Source organism: Ornithorhynchus anatinus, chromosome 11, assembly GCF_004115215.2.
Source record: "Ornithorhynchus anatinus isolate Pmale09 chromosome 11, mOrnAna1.pri.v4, whole genome shotgun sequence".
NCBI lineage: Eukaryota > Metazoa > Chordata > Mammalia > Monotremata > Ornithorhynchidae > Ornithorhynchus > Ornithorhynchus anatinus.
In genome coordinates this window covers 54,720,630-54,739,976 of record NC_041738.1, presented here as the reverse complement: position 1 = coordinate 54,739,976, position 19,347 = coordinate 54,720,630, and the positions used below count along the sequence as shown (strand labels likewise).

At 57.5% G+C, this 19,347-nt stretch overlaps 1 protein-coding gene across 1 annotated transcript in view; it reads left to right on the top strand.

Moving 5' to 3' along the window:
- The first annotated feature begins 3,923 nt into the window (after nt 1-3,923).
- Nucleotides 3,924-19,347, top strand: part of CEP164 (centrosomal protein 164) — a 32,472-nt gene continuing 17,048 nt past the window's right edge. The window contains exons 1-11 of the mRNA XM_029075776.1: nt 3,924-3,959; nt 7,519-7,645; nt 8,233-8,344; nt 9,262-9,463; nt 11,290-12,969; nt 14,548-14,700; nt 15,232-15,369; nt 15,646-15,723; nt 17,835-18,143; nt 18,503-18,577; nt 18,897-18,980. Of these exons, the coding sequence (XP_028931609.1) occupies nt 7,561-7,645; nt 8,233-8,344; nt 9,262-9,463; nt 11,290-12,969; nt 14,548-14,700; nt 15,232-15,369; nt 15,646-15,723; nt 17,835-18,143; nt 18,503-18,577; nt 18,897-18,980 (2,916 nt within the window). The 5' untranslated portion in view covers nt 3,924-3,959; nt 7,519-7,560. The remainder of the gene's footprint in view (nt 3,960-7,518; nt 7,646-8,232; nt 8,345-9,261; nt 9,464-11,289; nt 12,970-14,547; nt 14,701-15,231; nt 15,370-15,645; nt 15,724-17,834; nt 18,144-18,502; nt 18,578-18,896; nt 18,981-19,347) is intronic.

The following is a 19,347-nucleotide window of genomic DNA, read 5'->3' as shown; positions in this document are numbered from 1 at the left end:
TGGGGGAGACGGCCCAAAAGTCTCCTGCAGCCCAACTCACCGAGACCTTAGGGTGACCAGGGTAGCTTCCCCTGGGAGGATCCAGATTGGAGCAAGATGGACTCTGCCTCAACTAGACACAGCAAGGGGTTGGAGCCTGACCCAATAGCGGAGCTCAGAGAACTCAGGCGTTCTGACCCCTCCCACCGTTTTATTCTCCTTGCCTCATGGGTCCCACCCACCCCACCTCTGTTTCCCTGCCCATACAGTGGGGGAGAGATAGATGTCCCTCTTTCATTCATTCATTCGTATTTATCGAGCGCTTATTGCGTGCAGAGCACTGGACTAAGCGCTTGGGAGAGTACAATTCCACAATAAACAGACACCTTCCCGGCCCACAATGAGCTTGCAGTCTAGAGCAGGGGAGACAGACATGAATATAAATAAATATATTGCAGATATGGACGTAAGCTCTGTGGGGTTGGGTTGGCAGGGGGGGTGGAAGGGAAGAACAAAGGGAGCAAGTCAGGGTGACGCAGAAGGGAGTGGGAGAAGAAGGGGGGGGCTTAGTCAGGGAAGGCTTCCTGGGGGAGATGTGCCTTCAATAAGGTTTTAAAGGAGGAGATAGTAATTGCCTGTCGGATTTGAGGAGGGAGGGCGTTCCAGGCCAGAGGCAGGACACGGGTGAGGGGGCGGTGGCAAGATAGGCAAGATGGAGGCACAGTGAGAAGGCTTAAATCCTGGGGAGCTCCAGGTGATGAAGGATGAGAAAGGATTTAGAGAAATCGGTAAAAATACCAAGGAGAAATATGCTCTCTCATGCCTCCCTTCTCCCCCTCAAGAGCTGGCCCCAAATCCGGCCCTGGGTTAATCCCATTTCTGTGTGTTGAAGGATGGGGTGTGGAAACTGGGGTATTCAAAGAAGTGGATCGCTGAATTGCTTTATTGCTGAATTGTACTTTTCAAGCGCTTAGTACAATGCTCCGCACACAGTAAGCGCTCAATAAATACGATCGAATGAAAGTGGATGGCCTGGAAGTTCCCCCTACTTCACTAAGCACATCTGCTTTCGGGGTGCTTGTCATTCAAGGGAATCAAGCTCCGGCATTCCCAACATTCATCCATCAGTCAGTCGATCGTATTTATTGAGCAGTTACTATGTGCAGGCCACTGTACTAAGTGCTCGGAAGAATACAGACAGAATTAGCAGAAATGTTCCCTGCCCATAACAAGCTTACAGTCCAGAGTCAATCTGCAATCAATCTAACAATAATCCATTTTTTATTATCAAGAGATTTAATAGAGAAGCAGCGTAGCTCAGTGGAAAGAGCAAGGGCTTTGGAGTCAGACTTCATGGGTTCGAATCCCGGCTCTGCCACTTGTCAGCTGTGTGACTTTGGGCAAGTCACTTAACTTCTCGGTGCCTCAGTTACCTCATCTGTAAAATGGGGATTAAGACTGTGAGCCCCACGTGGGACAACCTGATTCCCTTGTGTCTACCCCAGCGCTTAGAACAGTGCTCGTCACATAGTAAGCGCTTAACAAATACCAACATTATTATTATTATTAATCAGTTTCTGTGGGTTTTTGGAGGGTTAAACTGGAAAGGGTTCAGGGCCGCTTCCTTTCGTGGGGATGGGGGTCAGTCAGTCAGTCGTATTTACTGAGATCTGGAGAAGCAGCGTGGCTTCGTGGAAAGAGCTCGGGCTTGGAAGTCAGAGGTCGTGGGTTCTAATCCCGACTCTGCCACTTGTCAGTTGTGTGACTTTGGGCAAGTCGCCTAACTTCTCTGTGCCTCAGTTCCCTCATCTGTAAAATGGGGATTAAGAGTGTGAGCCCCAAAGGGGACAACCTGACAACCTTGTATCTATCCCAGTGCTTAGCACAGAGTAATCGCTTAACAAATACCATCATTATGAGTATTATTACTAAATGCTTGAGAGAGTAGAGCGCAACAATAAACAGACACATTCCCTGCCTACAACGAGCTTAGAGTCTAGAGAGGAGGGCAGACATTAATATAATGTCAGTGCTTAGAACAGTGCTTGGCACATAGTAAGCGCTTAACAAGCACCGTTAAAAAAATTACAGATAAATAAATGTTTCAGCAGCGTAGCTCAGTGGAAAGAGCCCGGGCTTGGGAGTCAGAGGTCGTGAGTTCTAATCCCAACCGCCATGTGTCAGCTGTGTGACTTTGGGCAAGTCACTTCATTTCTCTGGGCCTCAGTTCCCTCATCTGTGAAATGGGGATGAAGGCTGTGAGCTCCACGTGGGACAACCTGATCACCTTGTATCCTCCCCAGCGCTTAGAACAGTGCTTGGCACATAGAAAGCGCTTACCAAATGTCATCATCATTATAAATCACAAATGTACAAATAAATTATAGCTGGTCCCCCCTATCCAAGTTCCCTGTAGACTGTTGTGAGCAGGGTATGTGTCTGTTGTTATAATGTAATAATAATAATAATGTGGGTATTTGTTAAGCGCTCGGCTCTGCCACTTGTCAGCTGTGTGACTGTGGGCAAGTCACTTAATTTCTCTGTGCCTCAGTTCCCTCATCTGTAAAATGGGGATTAACTGTGAGCCTCACGTGGGACAACCTGATTATCCCGTATCTACCCCAGCACTTAGAACAGTGCTCTGCACATAGTAAGCGCTTAACAAATACCAACATTATTATCACTATGTGCAGAGCACTGTTCTAAGCGCTGGGGTGGATAGAAGGCAATCAGATCGCCCCATGCGTGGCTCACAGTCTTCATCCCCATTTTACAGATGAGGGAACTGAGGCTCAGCGAAGTGAAGTGACTTGCCCACAGTCACCCAGCTGACAAGTGGCAGACCCGGGATTCAAACCCATGACCTCTGACTCCCAAGCCCGTGCGCTTTCCACTGAGCCACGCTGCTTCCCACGGGCTTAGAATTGTGCTTTGCACACACTAAATGCGAATGAAGGAATTCATTCCCTCGATCGTATTTATTGGGCGCTTACTATAACAATGTTGGTATTTGTTAAGCGCTTACTATGTGCAGAGCACTGTTCTAAGCGCTGGGGTAGACACAGGGGAATCAGGTTGTCCCACGTGGGGCTCACAGTCTTCATGCTCATTTTACAGATGAGGTAATTGAGGCACAGAGAAGTGAAGTGACTTGCCCACAGTCACACAGCTGACAGGAGGCAGAGCTGGGATTCGAACTCATGAGCTCTGACTCCAAAGCCCAGGCTCTTTCCACTGAGCCACGCTGCTTCTCAATATGCAGGGCACTGTACTAAGCGCTTAGAGAAGCAGCGTGGCTGAGTGGAAAGAGCCCGGGCTTGGGAGTCAGAGGTCATGAGTTTGACTCCCAGATCTGCCACTTGTCAGCTGGGTGACTTTGGGCAAGTCACTTCACTTCTCTGGGCCTCAGTGACCTCATCTGTAAAATGGGGATGAAGACTGTGAGCCCCACGTGGGACAGCCTGATTCCCTTGTGTCTGCCCCAGCGCTTAGAACGGTGCTCGGCACAGAGTAAGCGCTCAACAAATACCATCATTATTATTATTATTATTAAAATGGGGATTAAGACTGGGAGCCTCACGTGGGACAACCCAATTACCCTGTATCTCCCCCAGGGTTTAGAACAGTGCTCTGCACATAGTAAGCGCTTAACAGATATCAACATTATTGGAATGGATGGATGGATGAATGAATGATGGATGGATGAATGAAGTTCCCAGGCCCGGCCTCCTCCTCTACCGCCATCGCCCCCCCCGACTACAACTCCCGGCATGCATCGGGCGGAGCTCCGCCCTCCCCCCGGCGACTTCCGGTCCGGGCAGGGGGGAGCTCCGCCAATCCCGCGTCAGTCGCCCGGCCCGCCGACCTATCAGCGGCTGTCGGAGGCGGGATCATGGTTGCTAGGCTCCGACCCATTCCGGAAGTGATTGTTCGCCGCGGAGCAACATCGCCGGCGTCCCTGGAAGCCGCCCGGGCGCCAGGTGAGGAGGCGGCCCGAGGGCACGCGCGTGTGCAAGGCAGCCCGCGGGGCAGGGCCACGCGAGGAGTGTGCAACGGGGGGCTGAGGGCGGGAGGAAAGGGGAAAGAGCGGGGGAGGGTCAATCGTAATAATAACAATGTTAGTATTTGTTAAGCGCTTACTATGTTCTAAGCGCTGGGGGAGATACGGGGTCATCGGGTTGTCCCACGTGGGGCTCGCAGTCTTAATCTCCATTTTAATAATAATCAGGTTGGTATTTGTCATCTTTGACTCGTCTCTCTCGTTCACCCCACACATCCCATCCGTCACCGAGACCTGCCGGTCTCACCTTTATAATATCGCCAAGATCCGCCCTCTCCTCTCCACCCAAACGGCTACCTTACTGCTACGGGCTCTCGTTATATCCCGGCTAGACTACCGTGTCGGCCTTCTCTCCCACCTCCCTTCCTCCTCTCTCGCCCCGCTCCGGTCTATTCTTCACTCCGCCGCCCGGCTCATCTTCCCGCAGAAACGATCCGGGCCTGTCACTCCCCTTCTTAAACAACTCCAGCGGTCGCCCATCGACCTCCGCTCCAAACAAAAACTCCTCACTCTAGGCTTCAAGGCTCTTCATCACCTCGCCCCTTCCTACCTCTCCTCCCTTCTCTCTTTCTACCTCCCACCCCGCACGCTCCGCTCCTCTGCCACCCACCTCCTCACCGTCCCTCGGTCTCGCCCGTCCCGCCGTCGACCCCCGGGCCGCGTCCTCCCGCGGTCCCGGGACGCCCTCCCTGCTCACCTCCGCCAAACTGATTCTCTTCCCCTCTTCGAAACCCTACTTAAAACTCACCTCCTCCAAGAGGCCTTCCCAGACTGAGCTCCCCTTCTCCCTCTGCTCCCTCTACGCCCCCCTTCACCTCTCCGCAGCTAAACCCTCTTCTCCCCCCTTTCCCTCTGCTCCTCTCCCGTCCCACCCCCTCAGCACTGTACTCCTCCGCTCAACTGTGTCTATCTTCAGCTCCCTATTTATTTTGTTTAATGAGATGTACATCACCCTGTTTCTATTTAGTTGCCATTGTTTTCATGAGATGATCTTCCCCTTGACTCTCTCTATTGCCATTGTTCTCGTCTGTCCGTCTCCCCCGATTAGACCGTAAGCCCGTCAGTGGGCAGGGACTGTATCTGTTGCCGATTTGTCCATTCCAAGCGCTTAGTACAATGCTCCGCACATAGTAAGCGCTCAATAAATACTATTGAATGAATGAATTTGTTAAGCGCTTACTATGTGCGGAGCACTGTTCTAAGCGCTGGGGTAAGTACAGGGTAATCAGGGTGTCTCACATGAGGCTCACAGTCATAATCCCCATTTTAATAATAATTATGTTGGTATGTGTTAAGCGCTTACTATGTGCAGAGCACTGTTCTCAGCGCTGGGGGAGATAAAGGGTCATCAGCTTGTCTCACATGAGGCTCACAGTCTTAATCTCTATTTTATTAATAAAAATAATAATGTTGGTATTTGTTAAGCACTTACTATGTGAGGAGCACTGTTCTAAGCGCTGGGGTAGGTACAGGGTAATCAGGGTGTCTCACATGAGGCTCACAGTCTTAATCCCCATTTTAATAATAATTATGTTGGTATGTGTTACGCGCTTACTAGGTGCAGAGCACTGTTCTAAGCGCTGGGGGAGATACAGGGTAATCAGGTTGTCCCACGTGAGGCTCCCAGTCTTAATCCCCATTTTACAGATGAGGTCACTGAGGCACAGGGAAGTTAAGTGACTTGCCCACAGTCACACAGTTGACAAGTGGCAGAGCTGGGATTCGAACCCATGACCTCTGACTCCCAAGCCCGGGCTCTTTCCACCGAGCCACGCTGCTTCTCCAAGTGTTGGTATTCGTTAAGCGCTTATTCATTCATTCATTCATTCAATAGTATTTATTGAGCGCTTACTATGTGCAGAGCACTGTACTAAGCGCTTGGGATGAACAAGTCGGCAACAGATAGAGACAGTCCCTGCCGTTTGACGGGCTTACAGTCTAATCGGGGGAGACGGACAGACGAGAACAATGGCACTGAACAGCGTCAAGGGGAAGAACATCTCGTAAAAACCGATGGCGACTAAATAGAATCGAGGCGATGTACAATTCATTAACAAAATAAATAGGGTAACGAAAATATATACAGTTGAGCGGACGAGTACAGTGCTGTGGGGATGGGAAGGGAGAGGTGGAGGAGCAGAGGGAAAAGGGGAAAATGAGGCTTTAGCTGTGGAGAGGTAAAGGGGGGATGGCAGAGGGAGTAGAGGGGGAAGAGGAGCTCAGTCTGGGAAGGCCTCTTGGAGGAGGTGATTTTTAAGTAAGGTTTTGAAGAGGGAAAGAGAATCAGTTTGGCGGAGGTGAGGAGGGAGGGCGTTCCGGGACCGCGGGAGGACGTGACCCAGGGGTCGACGGCGGGATAGGCGAGACCGAGGGACCGAGCCCCAGCTGTGGGAGACAGGGGTCTGCGGGCGGCTCCTGGGAAAGTGATGTCGAGAGAGAGCACCCGAAGGGAAACCTGCGCGTGTTGGGCCTTTAAATGGAGACAGGTAGGGTGGAGATGTTCGGTGGGGTGTGGCTGGGGGTGCAGCGAGGCCTGATTGTAGGTGTGTGTGTGCGCGGGGGTCTGGTGGGGTGGGAGGAATCTGGGGGTGTGTGTGAGGCTGGGGTCTGGGAGGGGAGGGACGTGCGGGTCTGGTGCCTGCATGTTTGTGGAAGGTTGTGGGATGAGTGTGTGTGTTGGGAGAAGGATGTGGGGGACTATGTAATAATAATAATCCTAATGTGGGTATTTGTTAAGCGCTTACTATGTGCCGAGCACTGTTCTAAGCGCTGGGGTAGATACAGGGTAATCAGGTTGGCCCACGTGAGGCTCCCAGTCTTAATCCCCATTTTGCAGATGAGGTACTGAGGCACCGAGAAGGGAAGTGACTTGCCCAAAGTCACACAGCCGACAGGTGGCAGAGCCGTGGTTAGAACCCGTGAGCTCCGACTCCTAAGCCCGTGCTCTTTCCACTGAGTCACGATGTGATTGTTGATATCTGTTAAGCGCTTACTAGGTGCAGAGCACTGCTCTAAGCGCTGGGGTAGATACAGGGTAATCGGATTGCCCCACGTGAGGCTCCCAGTCTTAATCCCCATTTTACAGATGAGGGAACTGAGCACAGAGATGTGAAGTGACTTGCCCAAAGTCACACAGCTGACAGGTGGTGGAGCCGGGATCAGAACCCGTGAGCTCCGCCTCCTAAGCCCGTGTTCTTTCCACTGAGCCACGATGTGAATGTGTGAGGGTCTGTGCCGGGTGATGGAAGGGAGGGCCGGGTCGCCATCTGAGGAGTCCGGATCCTGGCCAGGACTCCCCGCTTCCTGGCCTCCCTGAGGTGCTCAACCCGCCAGCCCCTCGGGGGGGTCCAGAACCCCGGTCTGGGTCCCAGGCCCAGTGTTCGGGAGCCTTGGAGGACGGGGGGGCCAGCTGGGCCCACCCAGGACTGGCCCATTCGGCAGGTGCCCACGGGGCTCTGACGTCCGGACCCTTCCCCCAGGGGGCCCGCGGGGGTCTCTCTGGACCAGGAGGTGAAGCTGCCATGGCAGGACCCCCAGCCTTCTGCATAGGGGACCAACTGATCCTGGAGGAGGTCTACGACGAGACTTACATCCCCAATGATCGAGGTATCGGGCCTGGGTGGGGATCGGGGACCAGGAGCTAAGGGGGGGGGCTGCCTCCCCGTGAAGGGTGGAAGAGAATGGACCCTCCCCCCTGCTCTGGGTGGGCCCTTGCTCCTTAGACATCTCCCCCTGCACCCCGGGGGCCACTTGCCCAGAGCTTGCCCACTCCTGGTTTACCTCATGACAGACTCAGCCCAGCCAGGCCACTGGGAGATCATTTGTCCATTCCCCAGCCTCCAGCCTAATAGTAATAATTACAGTATTTGTTAAGCACTTACTGTGTCCCAGGCACTGTATTATTTATTGAGCACTGACTGTGTGCAAAGCACTGTACTAAGTGCCCACAAGAGTACAGTATAACAGAACTGGTCGCCTGAAATGGCATGTTCCCTGCCGACAAGGAGCTCACAGTCTAGGGGGGGAGACGGACATTAATGTAAATAAATTACGGATATGTACGTGAGCGCCGAGGATTGGGTGAATGTCGAGTGGTCGAAGGGTTCAGATCCAAGTGCCCTACCTGCCTGGTTTGCTGGTGCAGCCCCAAGCCCTGAGGGTTGACGGGGGTCTCAACTCCCTCCCCCTGGCAGAGATCCTCCAGTACGCTGTGGAGATCGGCATAGACCCCCAGAATGAGCCGGAACTGATGTGGCTGGCCCGGGAAGGCATTGTAGCGTCGCTCCCCGCCGCGTGGAAGCCCTGGCAAGTCGGGGGTGAGGGGGGCAGCTGGGGCTGGGGATTGATGTCCTGACCGGAGCCGGTGGGGGTGGGCGGTGGTCCTTGGTTCCCCCCTGGGTCCTGTGCTTCCCACGCTCTCCCCACCTCATCAGAATAGTACTTAGGAGTGCCTGCTGTGGACAGAGCACATTACCAACCCCCAGGAAGGAATACCTAGATGAAGTAGAGTCACGGCCGTGGGCCTTCTGCCTTGGAGATGAGCCAGAGCCGTGTCTCTCAGGCGGGAGGGCCAGGAGGTGGCAGGGACCGGTCCCTCTGCAGAGAGACTGGGAAGAATTGTATGCAGAGGCTGCGTCTCTGTCTCCCCTGAGGACCGGACAGAGAGTAAACGTCTGCTCAGCAGAAAGGATCTAGGTGAGACTCAAGGAAGCAGTTCCTGGCAGTGAGAGAGGCTAACACAGCAGGAAGGACTGAAATCTTCCTCAGAGGATAGGAGAGAATCTTATTTATCTGCCTAGAGCCAGGGGGGTGGACGAGATGACCCACCCAAGTCCCTTCCAGCCATAGGATTTTACAGTTTGAGGGGCAAGGCTAACTCCCTTCTCTAAGTGAAGATGATTTAGTGGGCATCAATTGTACTCAGATTGTCTGTCTAGTGAGGGGTGGGGTGGGCGGGAAGGAGTGGTCCCTATCACGTTGACCCCTCAATGGCAGAGGCAGCTGGTGGAAGGCCACGGTCTGGCTTTACCTCTCTGTCCCCCTCCACCCCGGAGCTGTCCGGGGCTCGGCTCTTTCCTCAATGGGAGGGCACAGCTGGAAGTCAGAGACTTTCGCTGCCCACGGGCAGCTTCCGGTCTCCTCCCGGCCCCGGGCTGAAGCCCGTCTACAAGGCTGATCTAACGTGTCCCCAAACCAGCCACCTCGGGGTCTCTGTTCCCCAGCCAGGACATCACAGGAGACATTTACTATTTCAACTTCACCAACGGGGAGTCGACTTGGGACCATCCCTGCGATGAATACTACCGCAGCCTGGTGGTCCAGGAGCGGGGGAAGCTGCTGGACCTTGGCACCCCCAAAAAGAAAGACAGGAAGAAGAAGAAGGAGAAGCGAGATAAGGACAAGGAGCCCCCGCGAGCCCTCTTGGTGAGTCTGTGGTCCCCCCCGCTCCCTAGCAGGGGGAGAATGAAGCAGCCTAGCCCACCCTGGAGCTTTCGATTGGGGCCGGGAATTTGACGATGTTTATGAAGGAGCATGGCCTAGTGGAAAGAGTCTGGGCCTGGGAGCCCGAGGACCTGGATTCTAATCCTGGCTCCATCATAGTCTGCTGTGTGACCTTGGACAAATCACTGAACTTCCCTATGCCTCAGTTCCCTCATTTGTAAAATGGGGATTCAGTTCCTGTTCCCCTTCCTAATTAGACTGTGAGACCCAAGTGGGACTTGGTGATCCTGTATCTACCCCAGCACTTAGTACAGTGCTTGGCACATAGTAAGTACTTAACAATACTACTATTATTATTATCATCGTGAGTCTGTGCCCGCTTCTGTTTCGATGCCGAGATTTGTTAACTTAACCTGGGCTTTGTGCTTTCTAATAACGCGATCGACTCTGGGTGATCCACGATCGTGTCTTGCTGGATTATCCCCGGCGGGTGATCTGGGTTTTCCCTTACTTGCACGCTGGCACCTGCAGCTTGCCGACATGGTGCTCTTCAGGCTCTGCCAGTCCAGACCGGCTCCTCAGACAGGGACCCAGCTGCCTCTTTGGTTCTGTATTATCCATTGTTTTGTATTTTCCATGCTGTGTCTTCCCACCCACCATCAATATAGGTAACCAAGAGTTGACTTTGTGAATCAAAAACCCATCTGGGCAGCTGGGCACCCCCTTGCAGCCTCTCTTGGCTCTAGCACAAGCGGTCTCTGGCCCCATCTCCCCTCAGAGCACTCTCCAGGGCTCTCAGAAGTGCCCCTCGCTGGCCCTGTGGGCCTGGGGTGGGCTTTTTCACTCCAGAGGCTGAGAATGTTTTCTGGGGGGGCTCTGATGTTCTGAGCAGGAGGGAGAATGAGGTCATGGCCGCCCGAGGTGAAGGAGGGGAAGGGCACCAGCAGCAAGACAGGGCTATATATGAGGTCTGAGCGGGCCAGGGGTCGGCCAGTCAGCCAGTCAGTTCTATCTATTGAGTGCTTACTGTGTGCAGGGCACTATACTAAGCGCTTGGGAGTGTAAAATATAACTATAACATAGCATAAGTGAACAAACACAGGGTACTGCTTTTTTCACTCCAAGCCGTGCGGCCCAGTGGAAAGTGGCTCCGCCACTGTGGAAAGGACTCTGAGGCAGTCTCTTCACTCTTCTGTTGCTTTACTTCTCTGTGCCTATCACCTCATCTCTAAAATGGGGATTGAGACTGTGAGCCCCATGAGGGACAGGAACTCTGTCCAATCTGATTTGCTTGTTTCCATCCCTATACTGAGTACAGTCCCTGGCACATAGTAAGGGCTTAATAAATACCATTATTATTATTATTATTACAATATAACAATAAACAGACACATTCCCTGCCCACAGCGAGAGTTGAGCTATTGGGGTGTGCTACTTCGTGGCGAAAGTCAGGCAGGGGTCTGGTGTCCCCTCTCTGGGGCCGCGACCCTCTCCCCTTCCCCTGATCCAGGAAGGCGAGGGGGATCTGAGCGGCCCCCAACAAGTTACAATTTCTAGCCTCCTTGTGTGGCTGAGGGTTGGAACTGAGCCCGGGTCGGGGGGCCGGGGGGCTGGGAAGAGGCCCAGCCCCCCGGCCCAGTCCGGGGCTCCTACTAGCCTTGGGGCAGGAAGTCGCAGGGGTCGGAGGGACTGGCTCGAGGTCATATTGTACTCTCCCAAGCGCTTAGTATAGTGCTTTGCACATAGTAAGCACTCAGTAAATACAACTGAATGAATGAATCCTCTCTGCTATTTTTGTTTCTTTTTAGGAGATGAAGAACAGCTGGTGCTCCTCGTCCATCCCCCGTGGTCTGCCCAGTTCCACTGCTGACCTAGAGCTGACATTGGGCAGTGGGGTGAGGGGGCGGGAGCCGGACAACGTCTCCTGCCCGCCGTGGCTGCCGCACCAGGAACCTCCCCTCCGCACCCGCCGCACCCTGGACGACACGGAAGCTCTCTTGGGGAGAGCGACGGCCCTCAGCAGCCCGGACCCGGCCAGCCTGCGACAGGACTCTCCCCTGGGTTTTTTGGACCACGGAGAGGAAGGGGTGGGGGGCAGAACCCGGCTGCCTGGGTCCCGAGCCTCTGAAGATCTCCGCTTCCCGGGTGGCGCGAGAGTCCAGCCGACCCAGGGGGCTTCGGCGGGAGCGTCGGCAGGAGACCGACGGGTGTCATCCGGTGAGCCAGTGCTTCCCAAAGGCCAGAAACCGGAAGAAGAGGCCGTCCAGCCCGGCCCCGGCTCCGCGGCCAGCTCCGGAGCCGGCCCCAATCCCTGCTCCGGTCCCTTACCTGGTCCCGGCCCTGGCAGGGAGTTCATCGGTCCCAGTGGGGACAGGGACCCGGGACCAGTCCCCGGGGACACCGGCCATGGCACGGGCGGGGAGTCCTCCACAGACAGCCCTGCCCAAGAACTGAGCCCACCAGGAGACCCTGCCCCCGACCGGGGCCTCGGATCCGGGTGGCCGCAGGGCAAGAAGGAGCCCCCGGGACAGGCAGCCGAGCCAGCCGAGGGAAGCGCCACCGACACCGAGCCTGGAGTCATTGCCCCCCGAGGTGCCCTCCCCCCCCAGGATGCCCTCCCCGCCGCCCTCCTCCCGGGACCTGACCCGGCACCTTCCCCTGGGCATGGTCACCAGTCGGGCGAGAAATGGCCCCCGAAGGCCCAGGCGGTTCCTGGTCCAAGGAGTGAGTCCCAGCTGGGCCACAGGAAGGGAGAGCCGGATCCTCGGGGGGCCGGCCCGGCCGGGCACACACCGCTGGCCGCCCCTTCCTGGCGGCTGGCGCCACTGCTGGCACTGGGGGCGGATGCCGCCCCATGGGAGAGTCTCGGTTCTCTGGCCTGCACCCGGACCCGAGAGCCCCGGAGGCCCCCCGGCGGCATCCCGCAGAGGAAGGGGAGCTCCTGGGCGCCTGAGGCGGAGAGCGGCCGGAGCCCGATGTCCCCACTGGAGCTACCGGTCCCGGGCGAGCCCACCCGTTCCTCCTCAAGGGACCTCCAGAGCCCGGGGGTGGAGGACTGGCCCTCTGAGCTGCCCTCTCCTCATCCCAGCCTGCCCCCGCGGTCCCGGTCCCCGACCAGCTGGGCCGATGAGGGGTCTGAGAGCGAGGGCTATTCTGAGGACCAACGCTTCTACCGGCACATCCTGCGGATGGTCAAGATCTCCAGGCGGCCAGAGGGCAGAGCCCTCCAGAAGATCCCGGCGGCGGCCGATGGAGATGCCCTGACAACCGCCTCCGGCCGGGGGGAGCAGCCAGAGGGCACCGAGAGGAGAGTGGGGTCGGCGGCCCGGGGTCCCGAGGCCGGAGGGTGCCCGGCTTCGGCACTGTCGTCCGGGGAAACCACGCTCCTGCCGAGTCGGAGTCGCGGGTCGCTCTGGCAGGAGGAAACAGAGGCGGCCCCAGGCCGAGGGCTGGCTGCCGAGCCGGGCGGGAAGCGGCGCTCTGAGCAGGTAGGAGGCAACGCGGCGGAGGGCCCGCCTGGAGGCTCAGGAGGGAGGCTGGAGGGAATCTTCAGCTTGGGCTCCGGGCCTCACGGCAATGACCCGCCTCTTCCCCGTCCACCCTCTCTGACTGACCACTGGTTCCCAGGTGGCACAGAAAGGGCAGCGTAAAGGAGCAGTTCCCCCGGCTCTGGGGGCCGGGTTTGGTGTGAGGTCCCCTCCTCACCCCTCCCAACCCATCTCTGCAGACCAGAGATGCCACTGTGCCTGCCTGGCGGGTTGGGGGCAGGGGGGTGGGAAAGAGTGCTTCCTGTCACGTTGACCCCCTCAGTGGTACTGGCAGCTGGTAAAAGGTCAGGGCCTGGCTCTACCTCTCTGACCCCCTCCCTCCAGGGGCCGGCCAGCGGTCAGCTCTTTCCTTCTCCATCCCCCTCCCAACTGCACCCCCCCCTTCCTGCTGGATTCCTCTTCAGGGGAAATGGATTTGGATTAGGGGCCCCGGGCTGAGTGGAGCTAAATCGGTCTGGTTGCCGTCTTGCTGCCAGCCGACTGGGGCCCGCTTCTTACCTGCTGACAATCACCCCTCTAGGACCATAGATGTCAGCTAAGCTGGGAATTAGCTACCCCCCTGCCCCAGTTGGACTCGGCCCCCATGACGGCCAACCCCCCCCGTCTGCAGGGCAGTGCCCGGCGGATGCCGCCTGGGGAGAGTCGGGGGCCGGTGACGGGGAGCGGGTAGTTCCTAGCAGGCCCTTCCTGGGAGAGCAGAACCTACAGCTCCCCAGCCTGCCCTCTTGCCCATATGTGGAAGGTGTGAGCTTGGGGCCAGGCCAGGCAGCAGGCTTCATCCAGCTCCCAGAGAGCCATGGGGAAGTGGACGTTGCCCCCTTAGAGCCAAGACCGGCCCTATCTGCTCTTGTCCGGCTTCTCCCGTAGATCGTGTGGTCCCTGAGAACAGGCAGCCCTGCCGGGCGCAACTTTGGGCCAGGGAGGAGCTGATCCGTGGCTGAGTCTGGAGGGTGGGCCCCCGGGCTACTCCCAGGCCGGGCCCAGTGGCCAGTTGGACTCCTCTGCCTACTGTCCCCGGAGTCCACTGCGTGGCCGGCCCCGAGAGACCCCGGAGTGCTGCTCTGCTGGCCGAGGCTCAGGGTCACTGCTTCCTGCCACAACCAGGGACCCCGGCCAGTATTGATGTCTTCGGCTACCCTAGGACCCATTTCTTCCCATCCCCCCCTTCTTCTCTTCTCCCTCTCTGCCTCCCTCTCTCATGCCAGTCCCCCATGGCCTGCGAGGAGAGGAGCCCCTGGCTGGACGTACTACAGGCTAGCCAACAATATCAGGGAGCTGGGCTTGCTCAGCTGGATGACATGACAGTCCTTTAGTCAGTCAGTCACATTTATTGAGTGCTTACTGTGTTCAGAGCACTGTACTAAGCACATGGGAGAGTACGATATAACAGTAAACAGACCCGTTCCCTACCCACAACAAGCTTACGGTCTGCTTCCGACTGGTGGCTCCTGAAGCGGGGTGGCATCCTGGGCACAGATGGGATCTTCGGGAGGCTGACGAGGTGTCTTGCTTCCTCAGGCTGCGGGTTCCTCATTAGCTCCCCTGTTTTCGCCCCCGGGGATCCGGGCTGAAGTCGGTGAGTGCAGCAAGGCCCCCGCCGCCCTCTGTGGAACTCAGAGCGGCCCCACGAAAGGCCGGGTCAAGCCCCGGCCACGCAGAGAAACCGTGCTGGTAAACTTTTTGCCCTCTCCTGTCTGTCTCTGCCTGTCCCCGCCTCTGTCTTCTGGGAGTCTCTGGTGGGTGGGAGGGGGCTCCAGGTACAGAAGGGATGAGGCCGTCATTCGACATTGGAAACCGAATCTCGGGGCGGGTTGCCCCTGGAGAGAAGCCGAGCATCGGGGTTAAAGTTGCCCAAGACAGCTGACCCCAAGAATGCCAACCTGGGGTCTCTGAGCCATCCCTCTGCACGGGGGATGTTCGGTAGGAAAGCTGCACTGAAAAAGCCCGCCCTCGTAAGGCGAGAGAGGCTTGTGTGGAGCCTAGGTCCATACTCCCGGCTGCTGGGCCGAAAGACCGGTTGGAGCAGGACTCCGATGCAGGGGGCTTCCAGTGGGTCAGACTGGCCACGTAGATGGACCCTCCGGACTGCAATGCAGGCGCCTAGGCTGGGGGGCCGGGAGGAACCTAGCAGGATAGGCCACTCGATCTTAGTTCCCAGCCAGGGTCCTGATGTGCGTGTTTGTGTGGGCTCCCGCTCTACAGCAGCCGCAGCTGCCGGAACCCCAGCCTGCCGGGCCCAGCCGGGATCTCCTGGCCGCCCTGAATGCGGGGAAGAGGCCCCTCAGCTCGCTTGGGTTTGACAAGACCCCCGAGGAGGAGGACGAGGAGAGCGATAGCCAGGTAATCTCGGGGGCCCCAGCTCTCTTGTCACCTCCCTCCTCATTTCCCAGCAGTGGTCTCTGGGCCACTAGCTGGGCATCAGGCAGGTCTTTCCCTGGACCAGTGGACTGCGACTCATGCCTCAATGTGTGCGGGGGGGAGGAGGCGAGAAGGGGGTGTGGGAGGGGCCCCATGGAGACACCGTATCCTGCCCTTGGCTGGCTGGCACTCTGCAGGTCTGGCCTTCCCTGCCCTCTGTTGCCCGGTTTTCACATGCTCCTATCTTGTGCTCCGCAGACTCCCCCAGGCGCCTGGGGTCTCTTCAAGAACCTTCACCTGGACCTTGAAGCCCTGGGGGGTGGCTTTGAGTACCAGGTGAGAGCCGGTGGGAGAGAGAGCGGGCGGGCGGGCGGCCCGGCGCGTGGCCCTGGTCATCTCTCCACCCGTGAGTTCCCGGGGAGGTGATCGGGCCTGACTTGGTGTCGGAGGGAAAGCAGGCTGAGATGGGGGTCGAAGCTTGAGTTCCGTGTGGGGGACCGAACAGAGAGAGGGTGAGCCCTGGTTGGTGCCGGTTTAGGGGTGATGATAGGACACCGACTTGGGCACGAGGGGCCGGCAGTGAGGACATCGGCCGGCAGTTCCGGACACGGGTTCAGTGAGGACACCGGGATTCAGTTGGATTCGTCTTTCCACAAGGTGGCAATGGGGAGCCAGAAATGACCCTTCTGGCTGGTGCGGAATGTGTAGGGCTCCGGGTTTTGGGAGGTCATGGACTGTGCTTTGGGGGGCGGTGGGCACCCCACGAGGGTGGCCCAGAAACGTGGGTGCTCGGCATGATTTGGAGAAGACACAGGGAGCGATGGAAGCAATTGGGTCTGGCCAGACTGGACAGGAGACCCTGTGGAGGAAGTGGCTCAGGAGAGTGGCAGAAAGTGGAGGATGCGGAGGGGTCTCTGGTCGGGGGTTGGTGCCAGGCCTGCCCAGGTAGCAGAACCAAATACCGGTGCCGTGTTCATCTGCCTCCTTTCCCCCGACTCCATCCTCCTTCCAGCCCTTCTCGGCTCCTACTCCTGCATTATCTGACCCTTGGCAGACCTCGCCTTGGGAAAGAGGACGGGGGATTCAGGAGTTAATGTTGGTATGCTGCTGTGGGTGAGGCGGGGAGTGTATCCTCTACCCCCCGTTGGGAGCTCTGCCGTCGTAACTTGCTGGCCGATTGGGGGGCTGCCGGGGGCCGGCGGGGGCCTGGAGGGCAAGGTGACACGAAGCAAGATTAGGGTCAGAGTCTAGTTAGGTTCTCGCCTCCCGCCAACACCCCTTGACTGACTTCCTGACCCATGGGCCCCCGAGGCATGGGGAAGGCCAGACGTGAGAGTCTCTGGTGCCCTTTCTCCCCTTCTGGGCAGGCTGTCAGATGGACACAGATACAGTGCCCTTTTACTGGACCGTCCCCACCTTCTCTCCTCCCTCTCTGGAGTTTGAGAGATGTCCCTTCCCTCCAGTCCCTCTGGTGCGGCTCATCGCTCTGTGATCTTTAGTTCTCCAATTTGTTTCCCTTGTTTGATCTTGGCTTCTTCCTCTAGCGATCTGGGTTGCTTGTCGGAGCGATCAGGGGTGGGGTCTGTGAAGATTTTAGATTCCCAAGCATCGTGATTTGAACCTGGGGCGCCTGAGGGTCTACTGGCGGGAGCCTAGCCTAGCACCTGACTCAGTCCAGGTCGCATTGGTCTGCTTAGCTGGAGTCGTTTCCTGCAGCCAGTCTTGGGTAACAGGACTCCCACCAGTAGCCCCACTTAACGCCTGGTCTAGGTGGGTCTGAGCAATCAGTGATATTTATTGAGTTTTTATTATGTGCAGAGCACTGTACTAAGCACTTGGGAGAGTTCAGTACAACAGAATTAGCAGACTCGTTCTCTGCCCATAACCACCTTACAGTCCAGAGGGGGGAGACAGACATTAATTAATGTAAGTAAATAAGTTATATAATTTAAAGGTATGTACATACCTTGAGGGTGGGGTGAATTTCAAGGGCCCAGAAGTCACAGATCCAGGCGCATAGATGATGCAGGAGGGAGAGCAAGCCGGGGGAAAGAGGGCTTAATCGGGGAAGGCCTCTTGGAGGAGATGTGGCCTTAATCAGCAAATTAGGAAGAGGCAGCCATTGCCTTTTTCTTTGCTGGATGGGAACTTTGGGTTTAGGGAAAGTTGAAAGGGAGAGGAGCCAGTTTTACTCCAGGATCTTCCATCCAATCACCTGGATTATTTTCCCAGGTGAATATGTCATGAGGCACCCAATTCCTGTCTTCTCTGGGGATCGTAGTGGGTGAGATAGTGAAGAAGGGTAAGACAGTGAAGAACCCTAGTGAATGAACTGGTCTGGCCAGGCACTCAGAACTCCATACCAGTCTCTGCCCACCAGGTTGCGTGACCTTGGACTAGCCACTCAGCCTCTCTAGACCTCTCTTTCCCCATCTGTGTTTCTTCAGGAGACTCCACAGACCAGCCAGCGAGAGGAGGGGAAAGACATATCTCTCAATTCCGATTCCGGGGGCCCCCCAGCCGCAGACCCGCTACTGAGCCGTGGCACGGATGGCAGTCTGGGCAGTGTGGCTGGTGATGGGCCGTGGGAGAAGCCAGCCAGGCTACAGCTCCAGCGGAAGGACGGCGGAGAGGAGCCCGGGCCCGCGGCCTCCGGTCTACAGGCGGAAGGGGCGGAGTCCGGGCCAGGCAAGGCATCCGACCAGCCGGTGGAGGGGGCCAGTCTGAAGAAGGACTGCAAAGGGGACACCAGTGAGGTAAGTACTGCCAGCTGGGGTCTTCTAAGGGTCAGGATGCCCCCTTTCAGACCGCGACAGGCCACCTGGGCAGCGCCCACACCATTGCCCTGAGTTGTGACCCCAGCACACTAGCCCTGGGGAGACCCTGGCCCCATTGGCGGCACCGAAAGCTTGAAGCCCCCAACTCCAGGAAAGCCCGGCCTTGTTTCCACCCTGGGGGCAGGACGGGAGGTGGGGTGGGCCAGGCTTTTGGTTGTGAAAACTGAGCAGAATTGACCAGAGAGTGCTTGAGAGTGTTTGACCCCCTGTTCAGGGCCAATGCAAACCCAGCCTCTCAAGGAGCAGCCCGCGGTGGGGGGCGGGGGGTTTCTCCTCAGGAGTCGGAAGTCAGCGAGCACCTGTGGGAGTTGCAGCCCTCGGTCGGGTCCAACCCTGACTCATTCCTTGGCCTGGTGAGTTGGAGGGTCATCGGGGTGCCCTCCCCATCTGCAAGCCCCAGAGGTCCTCCCCCTCACTCGCTCAAGTGTCTGGCCTCTGGGCTCTGCCCCCAGTACGGTGTCTGAGTCACCTCATCTGTCCAGGGCTTCCCCTCTGCCCCTACCCCTTTGCCCAGGATGCCCCCCACTATAGCTCCAGGCCCTCCCCTCTGCTGAGGAATGGCTGGCCTCCTCGGGCCTCCGGGAGCTAGTGGGGGGCACCCCGAAGGGCAGCCGGCCGGCTCAGGGCTCCCCTCAGATTCCGCCTGCCACCAGTCGCTTCTCCCGCCCCCAGGACCTGGGCTTCCGGAGTCGGCTCGCCGAGCAGCTGCTGGAGGTTAGCGAGCTGTCCCCGCTCCCGGACCGATTCCCAAGGGAGGTGAGTTCCACCTGCCGGGTCTCTGGGGAGGACAGCCCAGGCAGGCAACATGCTCTCTCCTCCCTACAAGCATTATGAGGGAGAGGTGGGGGGTTCAAGGCAAGGTGATCCCGGGGAAGCGGGGAAGAGGGCGCTTCTGGGACCGGACCAGGGGAGCCACAGCAGGTGATTCCCACAGCCATGGTCTTTATCCTCCAGCTTCTCCCGGCCTGCATGCCGGTTCCCTTCAAATGTCTGGCACTTGCCCTGGCCCACAGGGCCTGGTCGTTCCTCTGCTCTGCCTCATTCTGGGCCAAGCCCTCTGTCAGGGAAACTTGTACTGGGGAGGGACAGGAATGGAGGGGAGGGGAAGGAGAAGGAAGAGGAG